General features: G+C 44.7%; 1 protein-coding gene across 1 annotated transcript in view; it reads right to left on the bottom strand.

Moving 5' to 3' along the window:
- LOC146796556 (cytochrome P450 3A21-like) overlaps nt 1–25518 on the bottom strand; it is a 248516-nt gene that overhangs the window by 112683 nt on the left and 110315 nt on the right. Inside the window, exons 5-6 of the mRNA XM_085629192.1 lie at nt 14941–15054; nt 6496–6584 (exon numbers count right to left, since the gene is read on the bottom strand). Of these exons, the coding sequence (XP_085485318.1) occupies nt 6496–6584; nt 14941–15054 (203 nt within the window). The remainder of the gene's footprint in view (nt 1–6495; nt 6585–14940; nt 15055–25518) is intronic.

The following is a 25518-nucleotide window of genomic DNA, read 5'->3' as shown; positions in this document are numbered from 1 at the left end:
TCTTTTTCACGTAATGCAATACCATGGCATGTGTTAGGTATAGGTGTCTTGGCGCCCCCGTAACCCGCATGAAATTGTCACGATCTAGTAGGGCATTGTCTCTAAACAAGGCTCCTACAATGTCTACTCCCACATCAGCCCAGGCCTGCAGCCTACGCTTTGTGAGTCTGCCTCCAGGTGTTGGTATCCCCAGCAGTGGGATGTTCCCAGCATAGGGAATGGAGCGGGGTGTGTTTAGAGCAGCGCTTTTTCCAGCATTGGAGTGCCGTAGCAAGCAGTGGTGGTGCGCGTGGGGAAAGCTTGCTTTTTGGCAGCAGCAATGTGTGTAGCGACCCTTTGTCAATGTCCTGTGTCTTGTAGCCTATTTCCTGTAGATTCCTGCCCATGGTACAGTAGGACAGCTTTTGCAGCTGACAGGCATAATAGTATGCTCTGAAGTCTGGTACCCCTAGCCCTCCTTTATGCGGTTCCAACTGTAACTTTTAAAACTCACTTCCCGGCGTCCAGTTCCCCAAAGAAGATCTAGCAGTATTGTATCTAGGGCACGAAACGTAGATGGTGGGACTAGGATTGGTAAATTGGCAAAGTAATACAACAGTGGTGGGAGGACCACCATTTTAGAAATAGCAACCCGCCCCATTACCGATAGTGGCAGTGACAGCCAGAATGCCTCACGCGAGCGCACTGCAGTAATTGCTTTTGTCAGATTACCATCAAGCTGATCCGTGTGTGATCTATATATATATAGGACCCAGGTATTTGAATGTTCTGTGTGCCACTGGAACAGTGTATCTCCCAAAATTAACTTCGTCCGGGCAGTTACCTTCACGCAAGAAAAAGGCGTTCGACTTCCCTTCGTTATTGGCAAGATCGGAGACACGCTCAAAATTTGAGAAAATACTGGGGAGGGGCTCCAGTCGGTCCGTGTGGTCCCGTATGTACACAATAATATCATCAGCATAGGCTGATATCAAGTGAGTAGTATTACCTATTGGAATCCCCAGGTGGTCCGCTGTCCGTCGTAGTGTAAGGGCCAGCGGCTCTAAAGCAAGCACAAATAATAAGGGGGCTAGGAGGCAGCCCTGTATCGTGCCTCTGTGCACTGTGTATTCCTGTGAAATGTGACAGCCTGTGCGTGCTCTCGCAGTTGGGCTGTGTACAACAGCCGCACCCAGCGCAGGTACTCAAGGGGCAGCCCAAACCTCTCCAGGGCTTTAAACATATAATTCCATGTGATGGTATTAAAGGTCTGGCGCAGGTCCAGTGAAATGTAACCTGCATCAGCATATTCTGCGGGGATGGTAGCCATGATGTGGTGCAGCCGTCTGATATTCAATGACGTACTGCGTGCTGGGAGAAATCCGCATTGGTCCCAGTGAATCAGCTTATGAAGATGGGGTAGGAGCCGGTTTGCTACGATCTTACCTAGGATCTTATACTCTGTGGCTAGGAGCGACAATGGGCGGTAGCCTGATAGGTCTATGCCGTCCCGGCCTGGCTTGGGGAGTGATATCAGCAGCGCCTGCATAGTCGTGCACGGGAGGTGTACCAGTTCTACTGCTTTGCTGTATAACTCCTCCAGTTAAGGGACGAAGACCACTGAGTAAGAATCAAAGAATTCTATCGGCAGGCCATCCAGGCCTGGCGCTTGGTTCGCGGGAGCCCTGTGATGGCCGCCTTTATTTCCATTTTCGTAATTGGGCCTTTTAGGGTTTTTTGTGTGTCTGCAGTTAGCTGCGGGAAGGGTAGGCCCTCCAGGAAATTGTCTATCAGTGAATCATCGACGTGTGTGGGCATACTGCATAAAGTGCTGTAGTATTTGCAGAACGCATCGTTTATGTCCTGCTGTGAGTGGACCATGCCCGTCCACGGAACGTTAACAGTGTGGATTACAGGAGGTGTTGGTTCGTCCCGCAAAATTCTAGCCAATAGTGTCCCAGATTTGTCAGCCTCGATGTGCTTCAGCTGTGTGTACGCTCTGTAATGTATTACCCTGAGTGTTTCTAGCAGTTCAGCAGGCTGTATGAGCACTTCTTGTAGCGGGACTTGTTTAGTTGGATCACTCGTTGCTGCCTGTTCCAGTTCAGACATTGTATTTTCTATTCTGATAAGACTTTTGTGTACTTTCTGCCTAGCCCCTACGGTGGCGCCAATTGCGATATTTGAGATTCAGAGCGTGTAGTTTCTTCTTTACTGGTTGGAAAGAGGACCTCTGGCGCTTTACCATTATCGTATAGTCAGGGTACAGTGAGATCCGATGGTTTTCAAACTGAATCTATGTTCGCTCCCAAACCTTCTGCAGTACTATATCCCAAACTCTGTAGTTCAGTATCTTGACAATTAAGGGTCGGGGCGGCATTCCAGCTTTCGGTTTGCCAGTAGGGATCCGGTGGGCTCTCTCTACACAGAAAAGGGAAGATAGGCCCTCCAGTGCCACATTTTCACAAAACCAATGCTACATGAAGCCGGCAGCATTCGAGCCCTCGCTGCGTTCTGGGAGTCCAATGACCTGCACATTGTTCCTGCGGTTCCTGCCTTCCGTATCTTCGATCCTGTCCTGTAGGCCATTTACTTGCTGTTGCTGTTGTTGTATTTGCATCAAATGGTCCTTAACTTGGGGCTCGTTCTCGGTTAAGGTATTCCCATGCAATTTCACTATGTCAGCTAGCTTGGCGTGTCTGGTCGGCCTTAAGCAGTGTGAGGCCTGTTGTAAGCGATCCGATCTGTTGTTCTATAGCCTTTTGGGAGTCCCTAACTTCCTGTAGGATAAAGTCCAATTTGTCTTGGGGCACCTCCATGCCAGTGTGGGGAATGGAGCTTGGCGATGACAGCCGTGTAGAGTTATCCGGGTCCTCCACAGGATGACTAATAGCGGTGGTTGTGTCCAAGGTTTTCCCCTTGATTCGCCCTGTCTGCTCGCCCTACTATTTCTGAGTAGACACAGGGGCATGCAGCGAGGAGTTATGCAGCCGCTATGCCACGAGTGGGGTAGATGCACTCACCGGAGAGTGAGTGTCCGAGTTAATAGGGATGATAGTCCTGATAATGTATGGGCAAAACTTTGTAACAGACCCAGGTATTACGTATAGCTGGGGCTAACCTGTGGTGCAGGCGGGCCATGAGTGTTTGCAGTACCATCGATCCGTCCTCAGCCCTCCTGTGAGTCAGGCGGGGCCCCTCGGGGTCTCCAAATGTGCTTGCGTATCCCCTGGGCTCAAAGCTCCATATTCGCCCCAGCTGAGTGTGCAGGCAATTGCGATGGCGGGGGGGAGGGAGCAGAACAGCAGGCTAGCCGGTCCACACAGCCAAGGCACTCGAGGCTTCCTGAAAACCTATGCTTTCAATCAGTGCTCTCCCCACTGTAAGGCGCAGGTGCACGATGTCACGCAGCAGCTCATAAGGAGGCAATGTAGTGTGGTAATGGGAGGGGGCAGCACAGGGCAGCCAGCCCGCACGTCCACAACGCCCAAAGCTCCCTAGCGGGTAATGCCCCCAGTGCTCACGGCAAGCCGCAGCATACAATCAGAGCCTCACCCGGGGGTACCTCCTCACGAACACATGCTCTAAATGTCCAGCTGTGCCGGTAGGCGCTCCACCGCAATTGGCCTCTAGGCCCTGCTCCCCCTCTCGTGTAGTGACAATCCAGGGCAGAGGTGCAGTATATTTGCCGCCGTTTAGTAAACAGGACTCACAGCACACCCTCTGCGCAGTGGCCACCAGCTTTTATCTCGCCCCGGGGCACCTCACACAGTCTGCACTATTAGGCTATAGGGCCGGGACTCGTCCGGCCACATCTCTGGGTACACTCGCTCTGACCCAGTGTGACCTGGACACAAGCCTCACTCGCCGGCAGGCTGCCTGCCAGATCTCTCTCACGGCGTGCCGGGGTCGATTCTCACAGGGTCAGGGACGCCAACATTCGCCTCCGCTCTGGGAGGCAGCAGCCCTCGGTGGCCAGCAGCAGGCGCGTGTCACTGCACACTCACTGGATAACAGCCACTCAGATGCTGCCGCAGGCTGTGGGGCACTCGACCCGGGGCACGAGCATGCCCGAGCTCCACAGCGCAGATGATGGCAGCAATTTGGGGTCGACCACTGTCCCAGCCACGAGCCACAGGTAAGGGGTACCACAAGGGCGGCCAGAGAGTGCTCTGCACCAGTGCGAGTCAATCCCCGCCAGTTAGTTCCCAGCGCCAGGCAGTCCCTGCCTCGGGCGTACACCTCAGCAATGTCCGTTTTGAGCGGGGAAGTCGGGCAAATCCAAGGTCCGGGTGTGCAGCAGCAGTAGGGCAGGAAAGGAAGACTCGATGCAGAACTTTATTCGACGGTGCAACAGGATACTTATCCTCGGGGTCCGGAGCCTTGTTAATCTGCGTCCGCCATCTTAGGCGGTTAGCCACGCCCCCATAATTGGCCCTCTTTTGCAATACCAACTATGTTGCACCAGGCACGGTACTCTAGGCTCTTGCCCATGCTTTTTAACATGGACATGTGACTTCCCACAAGCCCAATCCAGTATCACAACCTCCTAGCTCATATTGATACTAATGAAAGACAAATCCAACTGCAGCCTCAAAGAACTGGAGCAAAACCCCAAAATCACAGACTGTTTTAAACATAGCTATTACTGAAGGAAAATATCTCTGCTCTCCTTCAACCAACAAAAGCAGGACAACTACTTGTAAGCAAATCACCAAAGGCAATCCTAGGCAAATCGCCAACGACAATCCTACTGTTCACCAGACCCAAATGCTAGTCCTGGCAGGTAGGTTTGTTAAGAAGATTTTGGACTATCACCAGTAATTTAGATGCTGCACACCATATTATACAGAGGTGGGTAAATGTGGGATTTCTCCTACACTCATCAGAGTTCATCACTGTGCGTAGAAATATGGGAGTTATCTATGTCATGGTAGTGTGGATGTTTCACATGCACCTCTGAATCAAGGACAGAACAGTTCGCTCTGCCAGGTGTCCCACAAAAATGGCAAGCAAAATATTGACTAGGTCCATGGCAGTTTTAGAATTTATATCACTACCCACACCCCTCTCAGTGTTAGTATAGTAGGAGTCCAAGGCTTCCGGAGTCATCCCCACCCAGGTAAGTTACCCCCTAGGAGTAGTGAATAATCTATGTGAGAGATTCCCCACAAACTTTGTGGTGGGCCAAAAGGCTTCAAACAGATGCCACTGCTTTAGGGTACTTCTGCTGATGACTGGTGAGTGGCTCCAGGCAGAACAGGTGAATGACTAGTTGAGGTGACTGTGTGAGCCCAGGGTGAGTCTAGCATACCTTAGTATTAGCGCAGTGTAGGGAAGTGAGGTTTTCTTATTCAGAGGTGAGATGGATTCTAGTTGCCCCAGAAGCTCTGATGAGGCAGAGGCCTCTAACATCCTCAGGAAATTGTACATCTGCAGGCAGCAGGGTAAGCACCCAGATGGAACACCGCTTCATTGATGTTCAGATGAGAGGAGCAGGAGAGAATATAGACCACATGAGTCTGTAAGAAGTAATCGTTTGAATTACCAGGACATTTTGATGGGTGGTTGCTTGGAGATAATGGCCAGAATCAGATCCCCCTAGGGGTGCTGAGAATGCATTTTCACCCAGACTGTATAAAGTGATATGAAACAGGATGCTTAAGATGTATACTGCTAACATGTTCAAACTGGCAGGGAGCTGTTAATTACCCTGCTCTAGTAAGAACCTGGAGAGGGTGGATTCTCCACTAATAGTGGTGTTTACCACGATCTGTTTGCACAGACCCACTATACCGAAAACTCTTTTTGTGGCAAAGTCTGTCCAGGAGTAAACAAATGAGTAATTAATCAAAAGTATCAAGTAGCACTCGCCCCTTGAAAGTGCAAGAGAGAGTACTTTATGTGTATATCTTTAATTATGTTCAATTATGTTCAATAAACAAATGGTGGGATTTATAGCAACTCAAAGTGTGGGTCAATTTGTGAGGTAGAGAACTGTATGTGAAAGGGACAATTTGGCTCTTTCTAACACCAATATGTGTAGGCCTAGTCAAGGTACACAAATAGAAATAAACTTAAGATAAATAGCAATATAGATCACAAAGATGGTCCCTGGTGCATTTGTAAATTCTTGCTCCCTACCCTAGAGGGACATGATAATCCAAGATTGCAAGTAGGAGGTTATGCTTGCACCCCTAAGTCAAAAAGATAGGTGCACAAATACGTTTGTGAATCAAGCCTCAGAGAGTATTGAACAAATCACATCAATTCCCACTTTACACAAACTTAACTCTCAATATACTTACAAGGCTCAATATGGCTCCCAGTCTTAAATCCCAATATTTCCCACACACTTTCAATTCTCTTAGGACCATCAGAATTTGTCACTCTATTATATACCTTTCCATTTACAACACTTGTTACAAATTACACCTTTCCTCTAAACAATCGACGATTTGCAGCATCCCCGCAACGCAACCGTGGATTGCCAACATGCTTTAATTTGCTACTTACAGTTTCATATCTAAGGGTTCATCTTGTTCTGTGTTTTTCTGAACATTTTTTACCAAGCTTTCTCCCAAATTCTTTATAATTGGAAACATCTGAAAATCAAGAAAAACAATCAATAAAACTTTATTTGATTTTCAGAGAGAAATTATACAAGTACAGAATAAAAGTTTCCAACATAAAACAAACAAGACTGGATAAATAACCAAATAGCTCATAGAGTGAATTAAACAGTAATCACATTAAAAAGCAGGTTTCTAAAAACAATAACATTTAACAACACATTCCTAAGGCAAGCAAAAACATTACTATTGAGTGGTGCTTAATACCCCAGATAGAAAAAGAGAAACAAGAAAGTACAGTTTGGGTGTGGCCAAAAGCTGTAGATATAGGTAAGCTAATCTGGTTGAATCCACATAAGACTATCTAGGCCTTAGATATTTATGCCGGAGGGCAGAGAACTTTGGACACAGAAGTACTGAGTGCATGGAAGTACAGATGAATGTGTTGTTTTAGGTGCATTGAGGTAAGGTAGATTGAGAAAAACAGACCCCCATTGGAAATAACAATTGATGAAAAGTGTTCCGTCTCAGGGATGTTAAGTGATGCCAATGGTGACTGTACATGTCATAACCGCGAAACAACTTTTGTTAGAGCAGAATTCTACCTTTCCACAACCACCCTCTGAACAAAGGCCGGCTTGACTTCGATTAGATCCTTTTTAGTTATACAAATAGGATGATGAAAGCGATCTGGACAACCCAGTTCTGTAAAAGATTTCTTTATATACGAGACCCATGATATGTGGTCAGCTTTATCTGATGACAAACCGTCTTGCCGGATTAGTCTATTTAGGTGTATATCCTCCTTAAACCAGACAGAACACCACAAGAAGGGTGGGCAGATACTGAAGAGGTCAGAAATGAAAGCAGTTACTACTTTCTTGTGGATGAACTCTTGCGGGGGTACACTGAGCTACAGCCAAAAGATTCCTCAAACACCTATTTTCAACCACTTGGATAAATACTCATTTTGGCATGCCCCCATATTTCACAGCCAAAGGTTGCCATTGGGATACACTTGACCTTATATATGTCCAACACAAAATTGGGTGGCTTATGACCGATTTGTCTAGCAAAGCTGTACACTCCAGAGATGGCTCTTTGCAAGATTCTCCTATTTTTCTTTATTAGTAGTGTCCAACAAAGGCCTGAGTTTAGAAGAAGTCCCAAGTGGGAGAAATCCTTCATCCTGGATAAGGCCTGGCCCTGTGCAAAAAGACTGCAGGATTTGGGATTTTTTGGACCTAATACCATATAAACTGTTTTTTATTTTAAATGAGCAGAGAGGTCCAGAATATTCATAAAAACAATAAAAGAATCTAAAAGCCGTGGCAGACTCCTAGCAGTATGGGCAATTAAAACAGCGGCGGCATTTTGAAGAAACAGGAGTTGGTCTCCTGCCGACCCTTTGAACATCTTCCTCTATATCGATTAAAACAAGCTCCAGCTGATTGATATACATAATAAATATAAAAGAAGCAAGGATGAATCCCTGCTGGACACCCCTTTTTAGTTCAAATGGGCGGGTGCACTCGCCACTGGAATCGTATATGACCACTAGGGTGAGATCAGAGTGAAGGTCTCTCATAAATAAGACTAGGGCCTGGTCTACCCCCATAGACCCCAGCTCTGCCCAAAGCTTCTCCCTATTAACTTTATCAGGCCAAGCTGAGGTCCATGAAGGCCATTGAATAGCTCCCCCTTCGCCTGGGTGTATTTGGAAATCAAAAGATGTAAGTTAAGATTCTGTTTGACTGTACCCCTACAAGGCCTGAACCCATATTGTAAGTCAGAAAACTGGCCCTTTCATTTTCCCATGTGGCAAGTCTCTCCAGGATCAACCTCCTGATACTCTTTACCTCCACATAATAATAATATTAATAATATCAGCATTTATAGAGCGCAACAGCTACCTCAAACAGGGGTGTCCCGGCGCTATAGCGGGCAGGCGTGAGAGGTGCATCAATTAGCAATATAGGCCTATAACAGACCAGATCAGCTCTGTCTCCTTTCTTGAATATGGGGACAATAAGGCATCACTTCCAAACATCAGGCAGAGGACCTCTGATGGGCGCGTTGAGGTAACAGATGATAACCATGATGGCTCTGGTTACGAAAGGCCAAGGTTGTTGGGCAGGTGTTCATGGGGGGTGAGAGCTTTAACCCTTATTTATCTTTTTATGGCCAGAAACCTGAGGGGGAGGTACAGGTAATGACAAGTTAGAAAAGACATACAATAAACTAAAAACCTATCTTTGCCCTTCCTCTAATATAGTGGAAGAGAATAGGGCTGGGCCCACAGTCTTGGGTGCCAAACGGGCATAGCTGGGGGCATGGCACATGTGGTTGGGGTACGCATTCCTGGGCAAAGGCAACCCACTACATGGATAGATCCTTGATCCATTTGCCCAAAGAGGATACTCCGACTTCTAACTATACAACTCTCTGGGAGAGGTCAACTAAGGCCCCTAGGATCTTGGTTTACAGTTGAGTGAGAGAAGTAGGCAACGATTGATTACCGCCATTAAGTGAGGGTTTGAACATTTTTTTTCCTGGTACTTTATGAGGAGCTTGGTTTTGCTCAATCAAGAGCATGCCCCCAGTGGTTAGAGACTTAGCTCCCATCCCCCACCCCACAATTCTCAACTGGTGCATGGATCACGCAAGAAATTTGAGAGTCTGTAGGGGGCTCAGTAACAGGACACTTGAGGATCTTGGAGGTAGAGGCAGCAGATGGTCTCCCCGCAGAAGCCGCAATACAATTAGGAGTATGACCTGAAAAGGAGATTGGGGGCCAGATGTCTGTTGGGATTGAATGAGGTGTTCCTCTACATTGGAGATTTCCTCAGTTAGTACCCCCACCACATTGGAGATACAAGATAAGATAGTGTTGCTTGTGCTGAGGCCCTTAACCCTTGTGTTCACTGACCCCTCCTTTCTTTTCCCCATGTTTCTTCAAGGGCCTACGGGCCAAACACCAGGGCAGAAAGGTGGTGGTGCAGGCAGGAAACCAAAAAGAGCAAATACACAAAGATAGGACCGCCAACAGTACACCCCGCAAACAGGTAATCACAAATTGGGAGGGACTGCTGGTGCACCAAGCTTAAGGCCTCATAAAGTCAAAATGAAAAGTAAATGATACGTAAAATGGTCCTTCAGTGAAAAGAAACAAAGTCTTACCCAGGAAGTCCTCAGAGATGAATCAGTCTCCAGCATTCAGACGAAAGATAAAACACATAAAAAACAGGCCAACTCACTTGCAGGATTACTAAAACAAGAGATGTGGCCCAGCCTCTTTTTGCCACTGAGGGGTGCAGAATGGGCCCGCCCCTGGCCTGGGCTTTGCCCATGCGCCTCCTGTGCTGCAAGACTGACGCGTGCCTTAAATGGGGAAAATGGTCCTCCGGTGTGGTATCAGGGGAGTTTGTGGGACTGGTAATCCCCGGCGGCTCATCAGCGGCAGCTCTCCACCCTAGTGTTTGTGCCATAGGTCTGATGGCAGCAGCCCAGAGTCCCTTTCAGAAGACAGGTTCAGCAGGGTGAGGAACGCTCCCACGAGGAACAGCGAAATCAGCTAGGCACAGCCCCCAAGGTGCAGGACTGCAGTGCCCCTTAAAAGAGGCAAATGGTTTTCAAGTGCGGTATAAGGGGGGATTGTGGGACTGGGAGTCCCCTGAAAATGCTGTCTTGTCCGTGGCAGCTCTCTATTCTAGTGTTTGTGCCTTAGGTTCAATGGCAGCAGCCTAGAGTCCCTTTCAGAAGGCAGGTTCAGTAGGGCAATGAAAACTCCCACCACGAATGGCAAAATCAGCTGGGTGCAGGCTGGATAGACATGTTTGAAATATCAGCAATTTCTGGCACTAAAGACCTTCCTTTAGTAAAAGACCACCCATCTTGGCCAACCACATATCAGAGCTGGAGTAGAAACAGCTAACATGGAAACCCAGGTGCAAAGGCAGAGTGCATTAAAGTAAAATGTGCATTCAGTGGCGCCAAGATTTAATAATATTTTAAGCAAGGCAGCACAGCAACCAAACCAGCTGCACTGCTTTGAGTTGAACAGAGGTAGAAAAAAAATGTAGCTTATCTACTATGATATGGCATATGTTTTCTCTACCAGCGCTGGTGCACTTTTGGCTGCCATGTGCCAACAGAAACATCCTTATGCTAGAATTCAAGGGTGTGTACGTTCTCTAAGGTATAGGTTTTTATACAGGAAGGGCATCCTTTCAGTACAAAAAATATCTTTTAAGATGTCTCCTGCTTAGTATGTGTACTGTAAAATGAGGCACTATCTACGAATTATTAGATCAGGATTTGCATCAAACTGCATAGTGCACCGATGGATTGCTCCCTTGGCATAAAGTTGCAACTTTGTGTTACTTTGGGGAACTGTCCAAAGGAATTCCTGGTTTGTGTTGGATAGTAAGTTCCACTCAAACCCGTTGCTCCAGGTTGAGTCCCTGTTGGGACGCAAGTCCAGTGCAAAGCGTTAGTAAAACTGGAACTAGATATTTAAGGGGGTATGTGCAGGTAGTCTTGTGAGCAATGCTAGAGCATATGGGCTAACAGTGTATACTGTCCTGGGTACTGAGAGGAATTTGAAGGCTTGAAGTAATGCATTCTCTGAATAATAATTCTCAAAGCAAATATAAGTATTTGAAAAGGACCTTCTGAAAATCAACATTAACTGAAGTTTTGGAGTTGTTATTTGAGATTTTGGTGCGTGCAGGAAATGAATGTCTGGAAGTATGCTATGCCTTGCAGGCATACAACCTGCATTCTCAGGTATCTAATGAGAAGTGGGGTCTCACAGGGCCTCCAGCCTGATTATTATTCATTAGGTAGGCAAGATTTTCCAAATCTATATTTTGTGATCCGACCAATCACATCGCAAACAGAAGCCAAGATCACAGGCCAGTTGTAGTGCAGTTTGGACATGTTGGTTTGTGACATGAGCTTTGAATATCAGGCCCATAAACACTACGGCCCAGATTTCCCATGATTTTGCACGGGTCATGTCACGTTTGAGGCACAACCCTGACGGAAAACCATTTTGGGCATTTATTTAGCGATGCAAATACACATTGCATGGTGTAGTAAATGCAAAGTAACCTAAAGCAGCCTTGCACAACTTTATGTCGGGTAGCATTGCATGGCTGTTGCATGGGGGTTCCCAAACACCCACATCTGTATTTCGAAACAACCCCATATTCAGAAAGACTTGTGAACCTGGGTTTGTGCCAAAATGGCGCGGCTACCTGACAGAGGTGTAGTGAGAAATATGTTTATTTCTCCTTGATACTTCCTCTTCACATGTGTGCTACATTCTGCAGAACAGGTAGAAAGAGGAACATGCCTCTAAAGATTGTTTTTGAACAGGAAGGTATGCCTTCCTGCACTAAAACAATCCTGCTCATAGTGCAAGGGGGCCTGCGTTATGGCACAAGTGTGCCTCCGTTGCTGCTAGGCATCACACAATGCAACAGTGGAAGGACAGCGCAGAAATGCACCATATATTTGTAAATAAGGAGCATTTCTGCTCTCTCCTTTTCATGCAACACAGCAAGTACCCTTGCTGCACTGTGTTGCATGAAATAATAGTTAATGTGCCCCTAAATTAAGATGCATATGGATGGAAAGTCTGTGAACCATTCCTGGTCTAACAATCTTTATTCAGGTTAGAAGTCCATAGTTTGTGCCAATACCCTACTGGCAGTCCACCCTGTGTGCTAGCTGAGTAACTACCTTCCTGCAAGAATAATCTATGTGCCCTCTGAGCCATCTGACCCTCTAGCATTTAACCCTGTGGCTCTGATTTGGGGATCCTGGGCAGAGGTGTCATATAAGTGTTGAATAGTGTGCAGTTGAGCAAGGATCCATGGGTTACTACACAGTTCATATGCTTGGGATAGCAGGTGAAGGGGAAGGCATACTTTTTGCATTCTTCCAGTGAGGAAAGAGGCAATCCATCTGAGAGCAGCTCTTTCCATGCCTATGTTGTGCAACCTTGTGATGAGTGTGTGGTGGGAGACCATATCGAAGACTACCAAGAGGTCCAGGAGGATCAGAGCCACAGTCTCTCTTTAGTTGAGTAGTGCTCTGGCGTAATTGGTAGTCATGATAAGGGCTGTCTTGGTGCAGTGGTTGCTGCGGAATCTGGTTTGGGATGAATCGAGTAAGAGATTCCATTCTAGATGTGTGGAGAGTTGTGGGTGGATTACTTTTTCTAATGCTTTGGATGGGAACAGGAGCAGGGAGATAGGTCAGTAGTTGTTGAGTTTGCTGGGGTCTGCTGATGGTTTCTTTAGTATGGGGTTGACTTCTGCATGTTTCCAGTCTTCAGGGAAAGTGGTAGCGGCAATTGAGATGTTGAACAAGGTTGTGAGTAAGTGGCTGATTCTGGCTTCATCTAGGTTGTAGATGTGGTGAGGGAATGAGTCAGTTGGGGCCTCTGAGTGGACAGAGTTTATGATGGAGGAAGTGTCCTGTGGGGCGAGCTGGCTCCACTTGGTCAGTCTGATGTCTTTGGTGGTAGCAGGGTCGTTGTGTTGCTTGAAGAAGTCGGTGGTCTTGGGCTGGGTTTTGAACTTTCTATAGATGTTGGCAATCTTGTAGTGGAAGAAGTATGTAAAGTTGTCGCAGAGTTCCTGTGAGGAGGTAATGTTGTTTGTTGCAGCTGAGTGGGTAGAGAATACTTTGGCGATGCTGAAGAGTTCTTTGCTGTTATTGGTGCTTGATTCAGTTTGAGAGGCTGAGGCCTTTTTTGCTTCGATTCTCTCAACTGTCTGTGGTAGAGGATGAGGGCTGTCTTGAAGGCGGTCTTGTCGATCATGTCTGCTGGTGCACCATCTCCTTTCCAGTTGTTTACAGTGTCATTTAGTGGTTCTGCGGTATTCATTGCACCAGCTAGCCTGCTTGATGGATCTTGTGTGGATGGTAAGGTGATGGGAGCGATGCTGTCGGACGTTCTGTTCTAGGTTGTTGGACGAGATGGGTTGGGTGGTGTTGAAGGTATTGATCCATGAGTCCTTTGAGACTTTGCTCCAGCTGCAGTCAGTGGCATTGCACAGACTGGGAGCAGACGTCTGTGAGCTAGTGATGTTGAAATAGGTGGTCGGTCCAGGTGAGTTCCATGTTGTGGCAATATCTGATGCGGTCGTCGGAGGTAAAGTTGTGGTCTAGCGTGTGGCCTTCGGTGTGCGAATGGTCGTGGACGATTTGGGTGAGTCCAATGCTGTACTAGCTGTCGAGCAGTTGGTAGTGTTGATGTCATTGTGGTCATTGAGATGAAAATCGAGGCCACCAAGGAAAATGTAGTTGTTGGAGTCTATGGTGAGGGTGGCGATGAAGTTGGAGATGAAGATGTAGAAGGCTGGACATGAACCTGGAGGAGGGTAGGCGAGGGTACCCCTGATGATGGGTTTGCTGTTTGTTTATTTATGTTTGTGTATGATGGTGATTCCTCTGCTACACTTGTTGATGCGGTCATGGTGGATGATCTTGTATCCTTCGGGTATTGTAGTGGCAATGCATAAAACACATGCACTTGATGACATGAATGAAGCCAGAGGCAGCAAAAGGTGAGCTAATAATAAATTAGTTGCAGCACTGCATCTTACGGTCTTTTTAATGCAATATCTTGAACCCACAGGATACAGAGATTGATTTTCAAGCTTCTTTCATGGACCATGGCCACTTCAGACAGCCACACTGAAACTAAAACCCATGACCAGAAAAAAAAAATAACCAACCCAGGATACCACATTCTCACTGACCAGTCAAGTGGGGAATTGTTTCAAGTAATATAGCCATTACAATTAGTAATAGTTGTCTTTAATGTGCTTAGTAAACAAGATACACTGATCTGAATGTAAAGAACATTTTTTTCCATATTGTAGGGAGGTAGGAGAACAGTAGTGCTAGGACTTCACCATTCATCAGTGTGCTGACCTTACATACAGGGAATGTGTATGATATCCAAAGTACATGAGTGTAATGACATTTACCAGCCTGACGCTGGCCACTTATCTACAAAACGTGCCCTGGGCTGTACGCCTGTACATGGTGGGCAAAGGATCCACAAAGGTTCAAGAAGGGACCAGTGAATGCTTTCAAATTATGCAAATACTTTTTCCTAACCATCAAAGTGCATGCATAAGCATTATTCTTACTATATGGAATGTTCAGTTATAGAGAAGTAATGTTAATTTTTATAGATCACATCACACACAGGGAGAAGAGCGCAACAAACATATGCATAGGCTTAGTTTCCCTACAACAACACTTCATCCTCTCAGTTAATATTTTCAGAAGGCAGGTACTTATAGACATAACCACATTTCCAGCAGGAAATCATATTGGGGATTTCTAAAGTGTTCCTTTTTACCTCTTTTAGTTTTCCACTGGTGAAAGTTGGGGATAGCACTGTACGAATCCTCTTCCATTGATCATCTTCAGCAATAGTCACTCCGGCTTCCAAGGGTCCGTTCAAGCCAAAGTTCTAAAAAATAAATATAATATAATAAATCATTATGATAAAAAAAGAACTACAGTATAAAAAGTGTCATTAGCCACATTACCTCTAAAGGCATGCAAGTAAATATTGTTAATGCCTCATGGGTTATTAAGTGGCAAAAAGTGGTATTCTCACAAACTATTTCATCCAAAATATCACACTACAATACTTTTGTAGACAAATATTAATTGTTGCAGAATCTTGAAGGAAAATAAATGTATATAAAAGTAGATTGACTCTACTTAAATCAACATATATGTATTCAGGAATACTCTGAACACTCCCGTCCTTCTATGTGCTATCCTGGTGTTTGGGCCCTCCAACCTGACTTTTCAAAACACAATGTCCTACGCCACACAGCTACGCATCAAAATGCCATTCTGAGCTCTCCTAATGTGTTATGTGTATTTGTAAAGGGTACTATCACCCGGGAGGGTATCCTGGTCCTAGTCTGAACTGAGCCCAGGTCTGAGTTAGTTCATTAACCGCTTCAGTGCCCATGACGAGATGGTCTCGTCATGGAGCGCGGTTGCGCTGTGCTCATCTCGTCATGAACCCCGCCCGCTAATGCAACGGCCGGCACAGGGCGGGGAAAGGGCGTGGCACTGAAGGGGTTAACAGCTCCGGACACATTTGTATTGTTTGTGGAAGTCTGCCGGGTTAGCAGTCAGCCTTGAGACTCAGCACCCCTGTTATTCGAGCAGCTACACAACAGTCATACACCATGGGGTCAATAGGTGCGGGGTGTGCAGCAGATTGCCACTTGAGTTGTTTCATGGGGGCTGACCTGTGTCACACTTGTCATAAGGGTACCTGCTCTGCTGAGCTGTACCTGAGCCACAGAAGGCAGTGGGCACATGATGCTTTGGGTGCTGTTGCAACCCATACACCACATAAACATTTGACTGCTCATTTCTGCCCACTTCTTGGACCTCGGATTTCACCAGATGATTGGAGAAGATGGAAGCACAGCGAAAGAAAGATGAAGTGATTTAAATTTGCTTAGCTTCAGAGGGTCTGACTGGTTGTTTTATAAACAGTTTTACTGCTGCCTGTTTGCTTGCACTGGATTCAAGAGGTCTAAAATCATAACCACTGCCTATACCAAGCTAATGTCAAATTATCAAATACCTTATTTCAGCCCAAGGATATTCAATTGCCAGAAACACATAGGTCACAATTCAGCCCTTTCAAATAGATAGCAGCTATCGAATAAAGTTTTTAACACATCGTAATGGTGTGAGATTGAGAAAATGAAATGAGCATCTTACCCTGAGATCAACTCCACTTCCATCAAAATCAAAGGGGACATCATAGATCTACCCAACCATAGTAGAGGTGATGGTTAGCAGAAACCAGAGAAAACATGGACACTAACCATTAAACACTATTTTAACAAAAAAGCAGTGAAGTAGAGAAACTTTCAACTGTGACAACTTCTATAATGCTAACCACTCTAATTGGTCACATTCCTCAATCAGTGACACAACCTAGCATCGTTAATACAATTGCAAAAATGAAGTATAGTTATCAGGACTTGGAAAAAATACCCATAAAAAAACGGTCATCAACTGTAGATCCTTCGACACACCTCACTATAGGGGACAACATATTTTACACAGTACAGAAAGTGTTGCTCAGAGTGAGTCAGCTGCTGGATTATTAGAGGAGGTGGACTATTCACAGCTGGGTGATAAGGGTGTTGTTGGGCTCTCCTTCAACACTCCTAAATCAGTGTGTGGCAACATAATAACATCTGTTAATTCAACTCTTTGTGCTGCAACAAATGCACTAACAAGGCAGTTATACAAAGTAGAGCTTTAGGTGGACCAGTTACAATCTTTGGCCACCTGCATTTGTAGTTTAGACAAAAAACCACTAACTCAGTAATCAATTTAGATAAACTAATTACTAAGCACTCAAATTCTACATGCACATGCACCCTGATGGTAGACAAAGTTTGCACATTAGCAATCTGACTAACACTATAGTGGATAATTAAAAAAAAAAAGCAATCTGAATATAGACAGACCCACCGATGAGATGCAATGGGGGTTGTTCAAAGTAACCACTGACCTCAACGCCACAGTTACCACTCTATATACTGAAATTCAAACCGAAATGCAGAAGCTTTAGCAACTATATTGAAAAAATGTGGGCCACTTATTAGAGCCACCTAGGGCAGACTACAGAGAATATTTTTGACAGTGTAAGCGATATATTATCAACTCCAGAGTCACTGGGCCCGATTCACAGAACTAACTTAAGACAAAATCCTAAACTTACTACCATTTTGGTATTCACAGAAGGCACTTACTCATTTTGGTATTCACAGAAGGCACTTACTCATTTCGGTTTTCACAGAAGTTAGGAGTCCTAACTTTAGGACTCCTAAATGCCTTCTGTGAATACCGAAAGTCTTAAAATTAGGATTTTTCTCGCTTTAGTAGTAGTATAGTTAGGGCTCCTAACCTTAGGACTCCTAAATGCATTCTGTGAATACCGAAAGTCTTAAAATTAGGATTTTTCTCAAATTAGTAGTAGTAAAGTTAGGACTCCTAACTTTAGGACTCCTAAATGCCTTCTGTGAATACCGAAAGCCTTAAAATTAGGATTTTTCTCAGTTTAGTTGTAGTATAGTTAGGACTCCTAACTTTAGGACTCCTAAATGCCTTCTGTGAATACCGAAAGTATTAAAATTAGGATTTTTCTCAATTTATTAGTAGTAAAGTTAGGAGTCCTAACTTTAGGACTCCTAAATGCCTTCTGTGAATACCGAAAGCCTTAAAATTAGGATTTTTCTCAGTTTAGTAGTAGTATAGTTAGGACTCCTAACTTTAGGACTTCTAAATGCCTTCTGTGAATACCGAAAGTATTAAAATTAGGATTTTTCTCAATTTATTAGTAGTAAAGTTAGGAGTCCTAACTTTAGGACTCCTAAATGCCTTCTGTGAATACCGAAAGCCTTAAAATTAGGCTTTTTCTCAGTTTAGTAGTAGTAAAGTTAGGAGTCCTAACTTTAGGACTCCTAAACTGAGAAAAATCCTAACTTTACGACTTTCGGTATTCACAGAAGGCATTTAGGAGTCCTAAAGTTAGGACTCCTAAGTTCTGTGAATACCGAAGTGAGTAAGTGTCTTTTGTGAATACCAAAATGAGTAAGTGCCTTCTGTGAATACGAAAATGGTAGTAAGTTTAGGATTTTGTCTTAAGTTAGTTCTGTGAATCGGGCCCTCTGGATTCAGCATCAGGCTCTAAACTGCTGCAAGAAGAGAAGTGAAAAGGCTGAAAAAATAAAAGTATGCTCATTAGAACTTCTATAACCAAGCCATGTAATATTTCTATAATTAATGGCTAAGGATCAAGTCAACCCATAAACTATTGCCATATGCATGTGCTTTGAAGTATGTAAAATGCAGGGACACAGCTACTAAAATTAGCTGGCTGAGAGGTGTTAAGAATATGGTTATAGCCACTGGGATGGGGGATATAGTAGTTGGTTTTGGGGGAAGCTTACCCTAGATTTCATGAATCACAAACAGGATCGCTCCCTGGAAAGTTATTTAGATCTTATAGAATGTCCCAGGGATAGAATATTATATATCCAGTTTAGGTTTGGTACCCTGCTCCTGTATGAGTTTAGTAGCAAATGGAACAATAGTACTGAGGTCACATGTCGCGCGTTGGTGAGAGCGCTAGGCGTTTCTACTGCTGTGTGACTTTAAGCTCTCCTGTTTTTTAAAACGTTTTAAATATATTTTAACAAATTTTCTCATTTGCACAAAGTAATCTCCTACCTGCACTCCTTTCCTCTGATGCCCTCTTTTGCCTCACGCTCCCCGGTCCACCGCAGGTTCTTCCACATTGATGTGGAGGGAGCGCTCGGCAGGTTCACTTCTGGGCTAGAGGTGGGGGAGATAGACTACAAAATCAAATGCTGGCAGCCTCGCGCAGCAGACGCGCATTGGTGAGAGCGCTTGGTTTTTCTACTGCTGTGTGACTCTTTAAGCTCTCCTGTTTTTAGAAAACGTTTGAAATATTTTAACAAATTTGCTCATTTGAACAAAGTAATCTCCTACCTGCACTCCTTTCCTCTGACGCCCTCATTTGCCTCGCGCTCCGCGGTCTACCGCGGGTTCTTCCTGATTGATGTGGAGGGAGCGCTCGGCAGGTTCACTTCCGGGCTAGAGGTGGGGGAAGTAGACTACAAAATCAAATGCTGGCAGCTCCGCGGAGCGGGCGCGATGGTGGCGCACCGAAGGCGCTCCAAAGGCAAGCCCATCTGCGCCCGTCCGCACCTGGACCGGGCCCAGGGCCAGGACCCCTGATCTTTCCGGTACCCAGGTGCCCAGGTATAGCTCCAAAGATTTATTCCTCCTCAACTCTCCTAGGGTAAACTGCTGCAAATTCATTCCTGACAACGGTGTCGCATTGTGCCCATGTGGCTATACCCTACCACAAACACAAATGTCTAGGGCTTTCCAGTCCGTCCAAAGATCTGAAAGTGACAATTCTCCCACAAACAAAGAGAACACCATACTGCATAGGGGCCTTATAAATGCCAGGTCCTTGGCAAAACACAAATACGAGATAGCACATAAAATCTCAGTCAGCAAACTGGATATACTCTGTATAACCGAAACCTGGGCAGACGTGGCCTCCGACCCTGACTTTGTTACCGCTACTCCGGCTGGATATCAGGCATTCAGGGTCGATAGACCATCAAAACGTGGAGGTGGAGTTGCAATCATTCTGAGGGAACATCTCCCGGACAGATTTCACTCCACCTCTACGCCTTTCTATGAGGCTCTTTATTTTGCTATTGACCTCAGCCCAAAGCAGACCTTCAGAGGCATTTTACTGTACCGGCCTCCTGGCTCCAGAGGTACTTTTACCTCAAACCTAGACAGCCTTTTAGAACCCACCCTTCAAAATAATGATTTTACCATACTCAGAGATTTTAATTTCTATTTTGAAGATAGGGGCAACAGGGAGACAGACGCATTGTTGGATGCACTGGGGGCAGTGGGTCTTACGCAATTGGTCCAGACCCCTACTCATGAGGCAGGACATACCCTAGATGGTATTTTTACATCAGCTCATGGCCTCACTTGCACAGAGACCTTGCCTCTGACATGGTCAGATCACTCCCTCATTAAATTCGACCTCCCAATTACTTCCCCTGGACCCGGTGGGACCTCCAAGACCCCAGCCACGACCAGAAGAAACTGGGATTTAATGGATAAAACAATCCTTCGCACTCAGCTGGAGATCTCCCGCCCACAGTTACACGGTCACCCCGACATAACAGTCCCTAAACATACCGATTGGCAAAATGATGCGTTCAAAGCCTCTGTACCTATCAAAAAACCAACAGGTAATAGGTTGAGTCCTTCAGCCCCATGGTTTCCAACGCTCTTCGGAAAGAAATACAAAAATGTTGTCAATTAGAAAGGCGGTGCCGTGCAAATTACCATTCTCCCGAGAAAAGAATCTACAAGACAGCCTTATTACAGTATAAAAGTCTACTGATCTCAGAAAAGAGGGACTACTTCACCAAACAGATTGAGGGTGCTAAACATTCCTCTAAAGTACTCTTTTCAACGGTGAACAAACTCGCCACTCCCAAGACCTTAGGGGTTAAGGGTAATCAAAAGACGTGTGATGACATTGCAGCTGCTTTTAAAACCAAAGTGCTGAATATCTTTAAAGATTTTGAGGACACCCCAGTCAATTCCCCTCTCATCCAACCCCCTACTAATGACCAGGATATTAATATGCTACTTACCTTCTCGCCGGTCTCTTCGGAAACCGTGGCTAAATACATTCACGAAGCAAAATCTGGGTCCCCTGCCGACCAGCACTCCTAAAAGAAGTTGCAGATCTGGTGAGTCCTGGGCTAACAGAAATTTTCAACTCAATGTTTATTTCTGGAAATTTTCCATCCATGTGGAAGGATACTTCTATCCTTCCACTGTTAAAAAAAACCCACGCTAGACGCCTCTGACCCTAATAACTATCGTCCCATAGCCCGATTACCATTGCCTGCTAAAATAATTGACAAACTCATGAATGTCCAACTCACCCAATTCATTTGCGAAAACAACCTGCTGGATCACTCACAGTTTGGCTTCCGCCGAGAACATAGCACCGAAACGGCACTCATTAAAGCCACAGAGGAGATCAGGGCGGTTAAGGATCAGGGAGGCACGGCTGCCCTTATACTCCTTGATCTGTCAGCTGCCTTTGATACCGTCGATCACTCTCTCTTGCATCAGCGGCTCGAGAGCTTAGGGGTCAGGGGCACTGCACTGGCCCTTTTGTCCTCCTTTCTCAAGGATAGGAGGTTAACAGTTTCGGTCGACAAGTATCACTCTGAGCCTTATACCCTTCCATGTGGAGTGCCACAGGGCTCTTCCCTGAGCCCTTCGTTATTTAATGTTTATGTATCCGAACTGGCCCCGCTGATCCGGAATTTCAGTTTCAATCTTACATCCTACGCTGACGACACCCAGATTGTGGTGACGGTGTACAAAAATCAGACTTCCCCTATAATTTCAAAATTGTATGTGTGCCATTAATCAATGGATGAACACACATTGTCTTAAACTTAACTCTGATAAAACAGAGATTCTGATCTTTGGCAATATGCGACTAAGCTGGGGTAGTCTGTGGTGGCCTGTAGAGATGGGAGAGCCACCAAAACCTGCGGTGAAGGCCAAGAACCTGGGAGTGTGGCTCGACAAACTCTCACTCACTCAACATACAAACGCAATTGTCTCTTCCGCCCACTTCCTTATTAAGAAAGTGAGGAAGATTCTTCCCTATATTCCCGCAGATACCAGGAAAACCTTAATTCTGTCTAAATTGGATTATTGTAACGGACTATTGGTAAACGTGCAGAAGCAGTGCCTGAAAAAGCTTCAGAGCGTGCAGAATTCAGCTGCGAGGTTACTGTCTAATATCCCTAGGCATAAATCTGTTTCCAAAGAAATTCATAGTCTTCATTGGCTCCCGGTTGCACAACGGATTAAATTCAAGGCGCTGTCCATGGCGTACAAAGCACTAAACCATACAGGTCCTATCTTCCTGCAAAACCTCTTCGTCTGGCATGAACCGACTAGACATCTTCGCTCTTCAGGAGCCAGACTCCTGGAAGTGCCAAAAATGTTAACGTTACGTTGGGGTGGCCGCAGTTTTCACTTTAGCACCTCTAAACTTTGGAACTCTCTTCCGACTGAGCTCAGAAGCGCAAGCTCTCTCGCCTCCTTCAGAAAAGGTCTGAAAACCTGGCTGTTCCAGAACTAGTTGCCAAAACAGATTCTCTTCCGTCCTTAGCGCCAAGACACCTCCGGGTATACGTGCGCTTTATAAATCACAGTAACATTATCATTAGGGCTCCCGGTTTTCCGTATTTACGGATTTATACATATAAATACAGACGGAAATCGATATTTCCTTTGTCTGTATTTATATTTATAAACGGTAAAATACGAGTAAATGTTGCCGCGCTAGTCTCCCTCCTCCCGATTCCTGCAAGCAAAAACCCGATGCCTCTGGGTTTCAGCTGACAGGGCAGTATTGTGTAACGTGCTAATTCTTCCAGCAATAGTCGGAGTGGCGAGGCAGGGGCTCTAGAAGGGGTGAACAACCAACAACCAACAAAGCCCCATTAACAAGCGAATGGTCTTTTAAAGACCTGTGAAGTGCTCGGGGCGGCAGAGCACTTCACAAAGGAATTTCCCCTCTCCCTTCTGTTATCGCAGGGCCATTAGCCCGCGAAAGCGCTACCTAATGGCCCTGCACTTGACCTGCCTGGAGTCAGAGGCCACCCGCCCTCTGCCTTTTGTTATGCTGCAGGAAGGCTCAGCCGTTCTGGGAAGGGCAGAGAACGGAGAAAAAATAAACGCTGTCTCTTTTCCTTCATGGCAAGGACCGTGTCCACTACTCCTGATCTGCCTCTGGCGGCTGCCCTCTCTCTTTATTCCTCCACCTCTTTCTGTCTCTGTCTCGCTCCTGCTTACGTGCTGATTTCAAGAGGCAGCGCTTAAGGTACTCTCTCTTGCCTCTCCTTTTCTTTATTTGTTCCCCTGTGAAATTGATCCAAAAAAGGCTGAACACTTTGGCTGTAAATGTCCTCATTTTCTGACCGTTTTCTATTGAAAAGAAAAACCTCGGAATGGAGAGAAAAAATAGTTAAATACCTAAATAAAGCAATACAGAGTGGACAGCAGACAGGTCAGACTGTTATTTACACCCACACACATTAGCGCCACTTTACAGAGTTTGCCAGTGAAAGCGCTACTTTCTTTTTATCTTCTTTCTTTGAACAACAATGTTTTCCCAGGGTGGGTAAGTGCGCCATTCCTAAAGGGACTGCAATACCTGGTTGATGGGTAGAGTGGAAACGTTTAATATGATCGTTTTCAACTTTTTAATTATTTTAGCTTATAAAATGCGGCTCTGTGTTTGGGGATGTGGTCTTTTTTAAACCAAACTGCATACATTTTGAAAGGATATAAGCAATGGACATTGAAAGGGGTCCCTTCCTGGTCTTGTAGCCATGTCTTGAACTTTTCAGGCAATATCACTTACTGATTTCTGAATAATGAGTTTAAAACCGTTAAGGTAAACATGTTTTTTTCTGATTACAGTTCACATGCTTTGCTTATTCTTGCATTCCCTATGAGTGTTTGCTTTTTCCAGGGTGTTATTCATTTTTTTTCAGACAGCATTTTACTGTTGTCTAGTGCATAATTTGAATTTAGTCGCAGCACAATTGAGTTGTGCTGAAGGCAGTGCGAGTTTCTCTCAGTGGGACAGTATGGTGTAAATAAATGTGGAAAAATACTAGCTGTAGCGTCGCCTTTTGCTTGTGGCAAAAATAAATATGGATAAATACAGAAAAAAAGCCCAAAAAATAAATATGGATAAATACAGACGGAAATGGCAAAAAAATAAATACCATAAAACCGGGAGCCCTAATTATCATTAACATGTAGCTGGCCAGGCTGTGAAAACCAACAAGAAACCTTAGCCCACGTAATGTTTGCATGCCCACTGTAAGTGTTGCAGAGGAAAAACTGTCTCCCTTCGATTTGCAAGCAGTTGGAAACTGACAACTACAAAATTACATTTTAAAGTCCGATGCCAGGCCATTGTTTGCGAGTGCGGTGGCAAGGTTTTTGTGCCAAATGTGGGGTTTTAGAGGCAAGGCACAGAGGGCGAATGATAATTGATTCCATAAAATAATTTATAAGTTAAAGGATCATAAGCATAGAAGGGAAGTGGTTTATACGATTGTATCTATTGTATTTTGTATCCTTATGTATTTTACGTTTGTTTTACCATTATTATTTTGCACATAACACTTCTGATTACTATAATGTAATTTCATTGGGTGGTACTGGAGAGTGGAAGCTATCAAGAGAAAAACCCAACATTTTTATTGTACATATTTTATTGTACAAATGAGTACTTTATTTATAATTACTATTTTAATAATGCTGTTGCACACTTTCAATTAGTCTTTAAATAGGTTGGTGTATAATATATGCATTTTATTGATTTATTTAATGCCGAGGTGGCACATTGCAACGGTATCATTCTTAAATAATGTTGCTGTATATCTTTTACTGATTTTACCAGGCCTCTAATTTATACATGTACTTTATTGTATCAATTAAATGCCATAGTCGTCATATTGTAAGAAAACATTTATGACAAGATGTGGAAATAAAGTATTAAAACTGAAAATAATTAGAACAGAGTCCATAATAAGCAAAATATTTCCAATATTCAATGAATGATTGACAAGGCCTCCTCTTAATGAATATATAAACTTGAATCAAGATATTTTAGCAGGCCATATTGAATAGACACACTTTTTGAGCCATTTCCATTCTAACATTCAGATGAAGCCGAAGAAAAACCCCCAAAGCATATCAGGGTAAATGGATATCAACAAACCTTTGAATCAAAGACTGAAAGGAGGGACTATAGTTACCCCAACCACCAACCACCAACAAGCATGTCATTAGAATGAGCATCTTGATATCCGAACCAACAAAATTCATTAACCAGTACCAGCCTAGCTGGTCAAAATTACCCATCTGAATTTGCTTTTGTTCCATAATATATCTCTTGAGGCAGTGAGGATATGTTAAACAGCAGCAATATTCTGTGACAAATTCAACACGTTCCGAGGTTAATACACATGCAAACAAAGGACATTATTAGAATACATTTTGTTACACTTCAGACGACCACTGGTGTGGAAACTACAATAGTAATATTGAGATTTAACAATATGGTACCACAAGTTGTTTGAGATCAATTACTCTTTGTGCAATGGAGGATTATCATCCAAAGAAGAGAGCCAAAGAAGTATCCTATAATATAACTGTATTACCTAGTAGGACTAAAAACAAGCAATCTGGAGCTGGCGGT

Source organism: Triturus cristatus, chromosome 10 (genome assembly GCF_964204655.1).
Source record: "Triturus cristatus chromosome 10, aTriCri1.1, whole genome shotgun sequence".
Lineage (NCBI taxonomy): Eukaryota > Metazoa > Chordata > Amphibia > Caudata > Salamandridae > Triturus > Triturus cristatus.
This window is presented reverse-complemented; position numbering and strand designations above follow the sequence as displayed.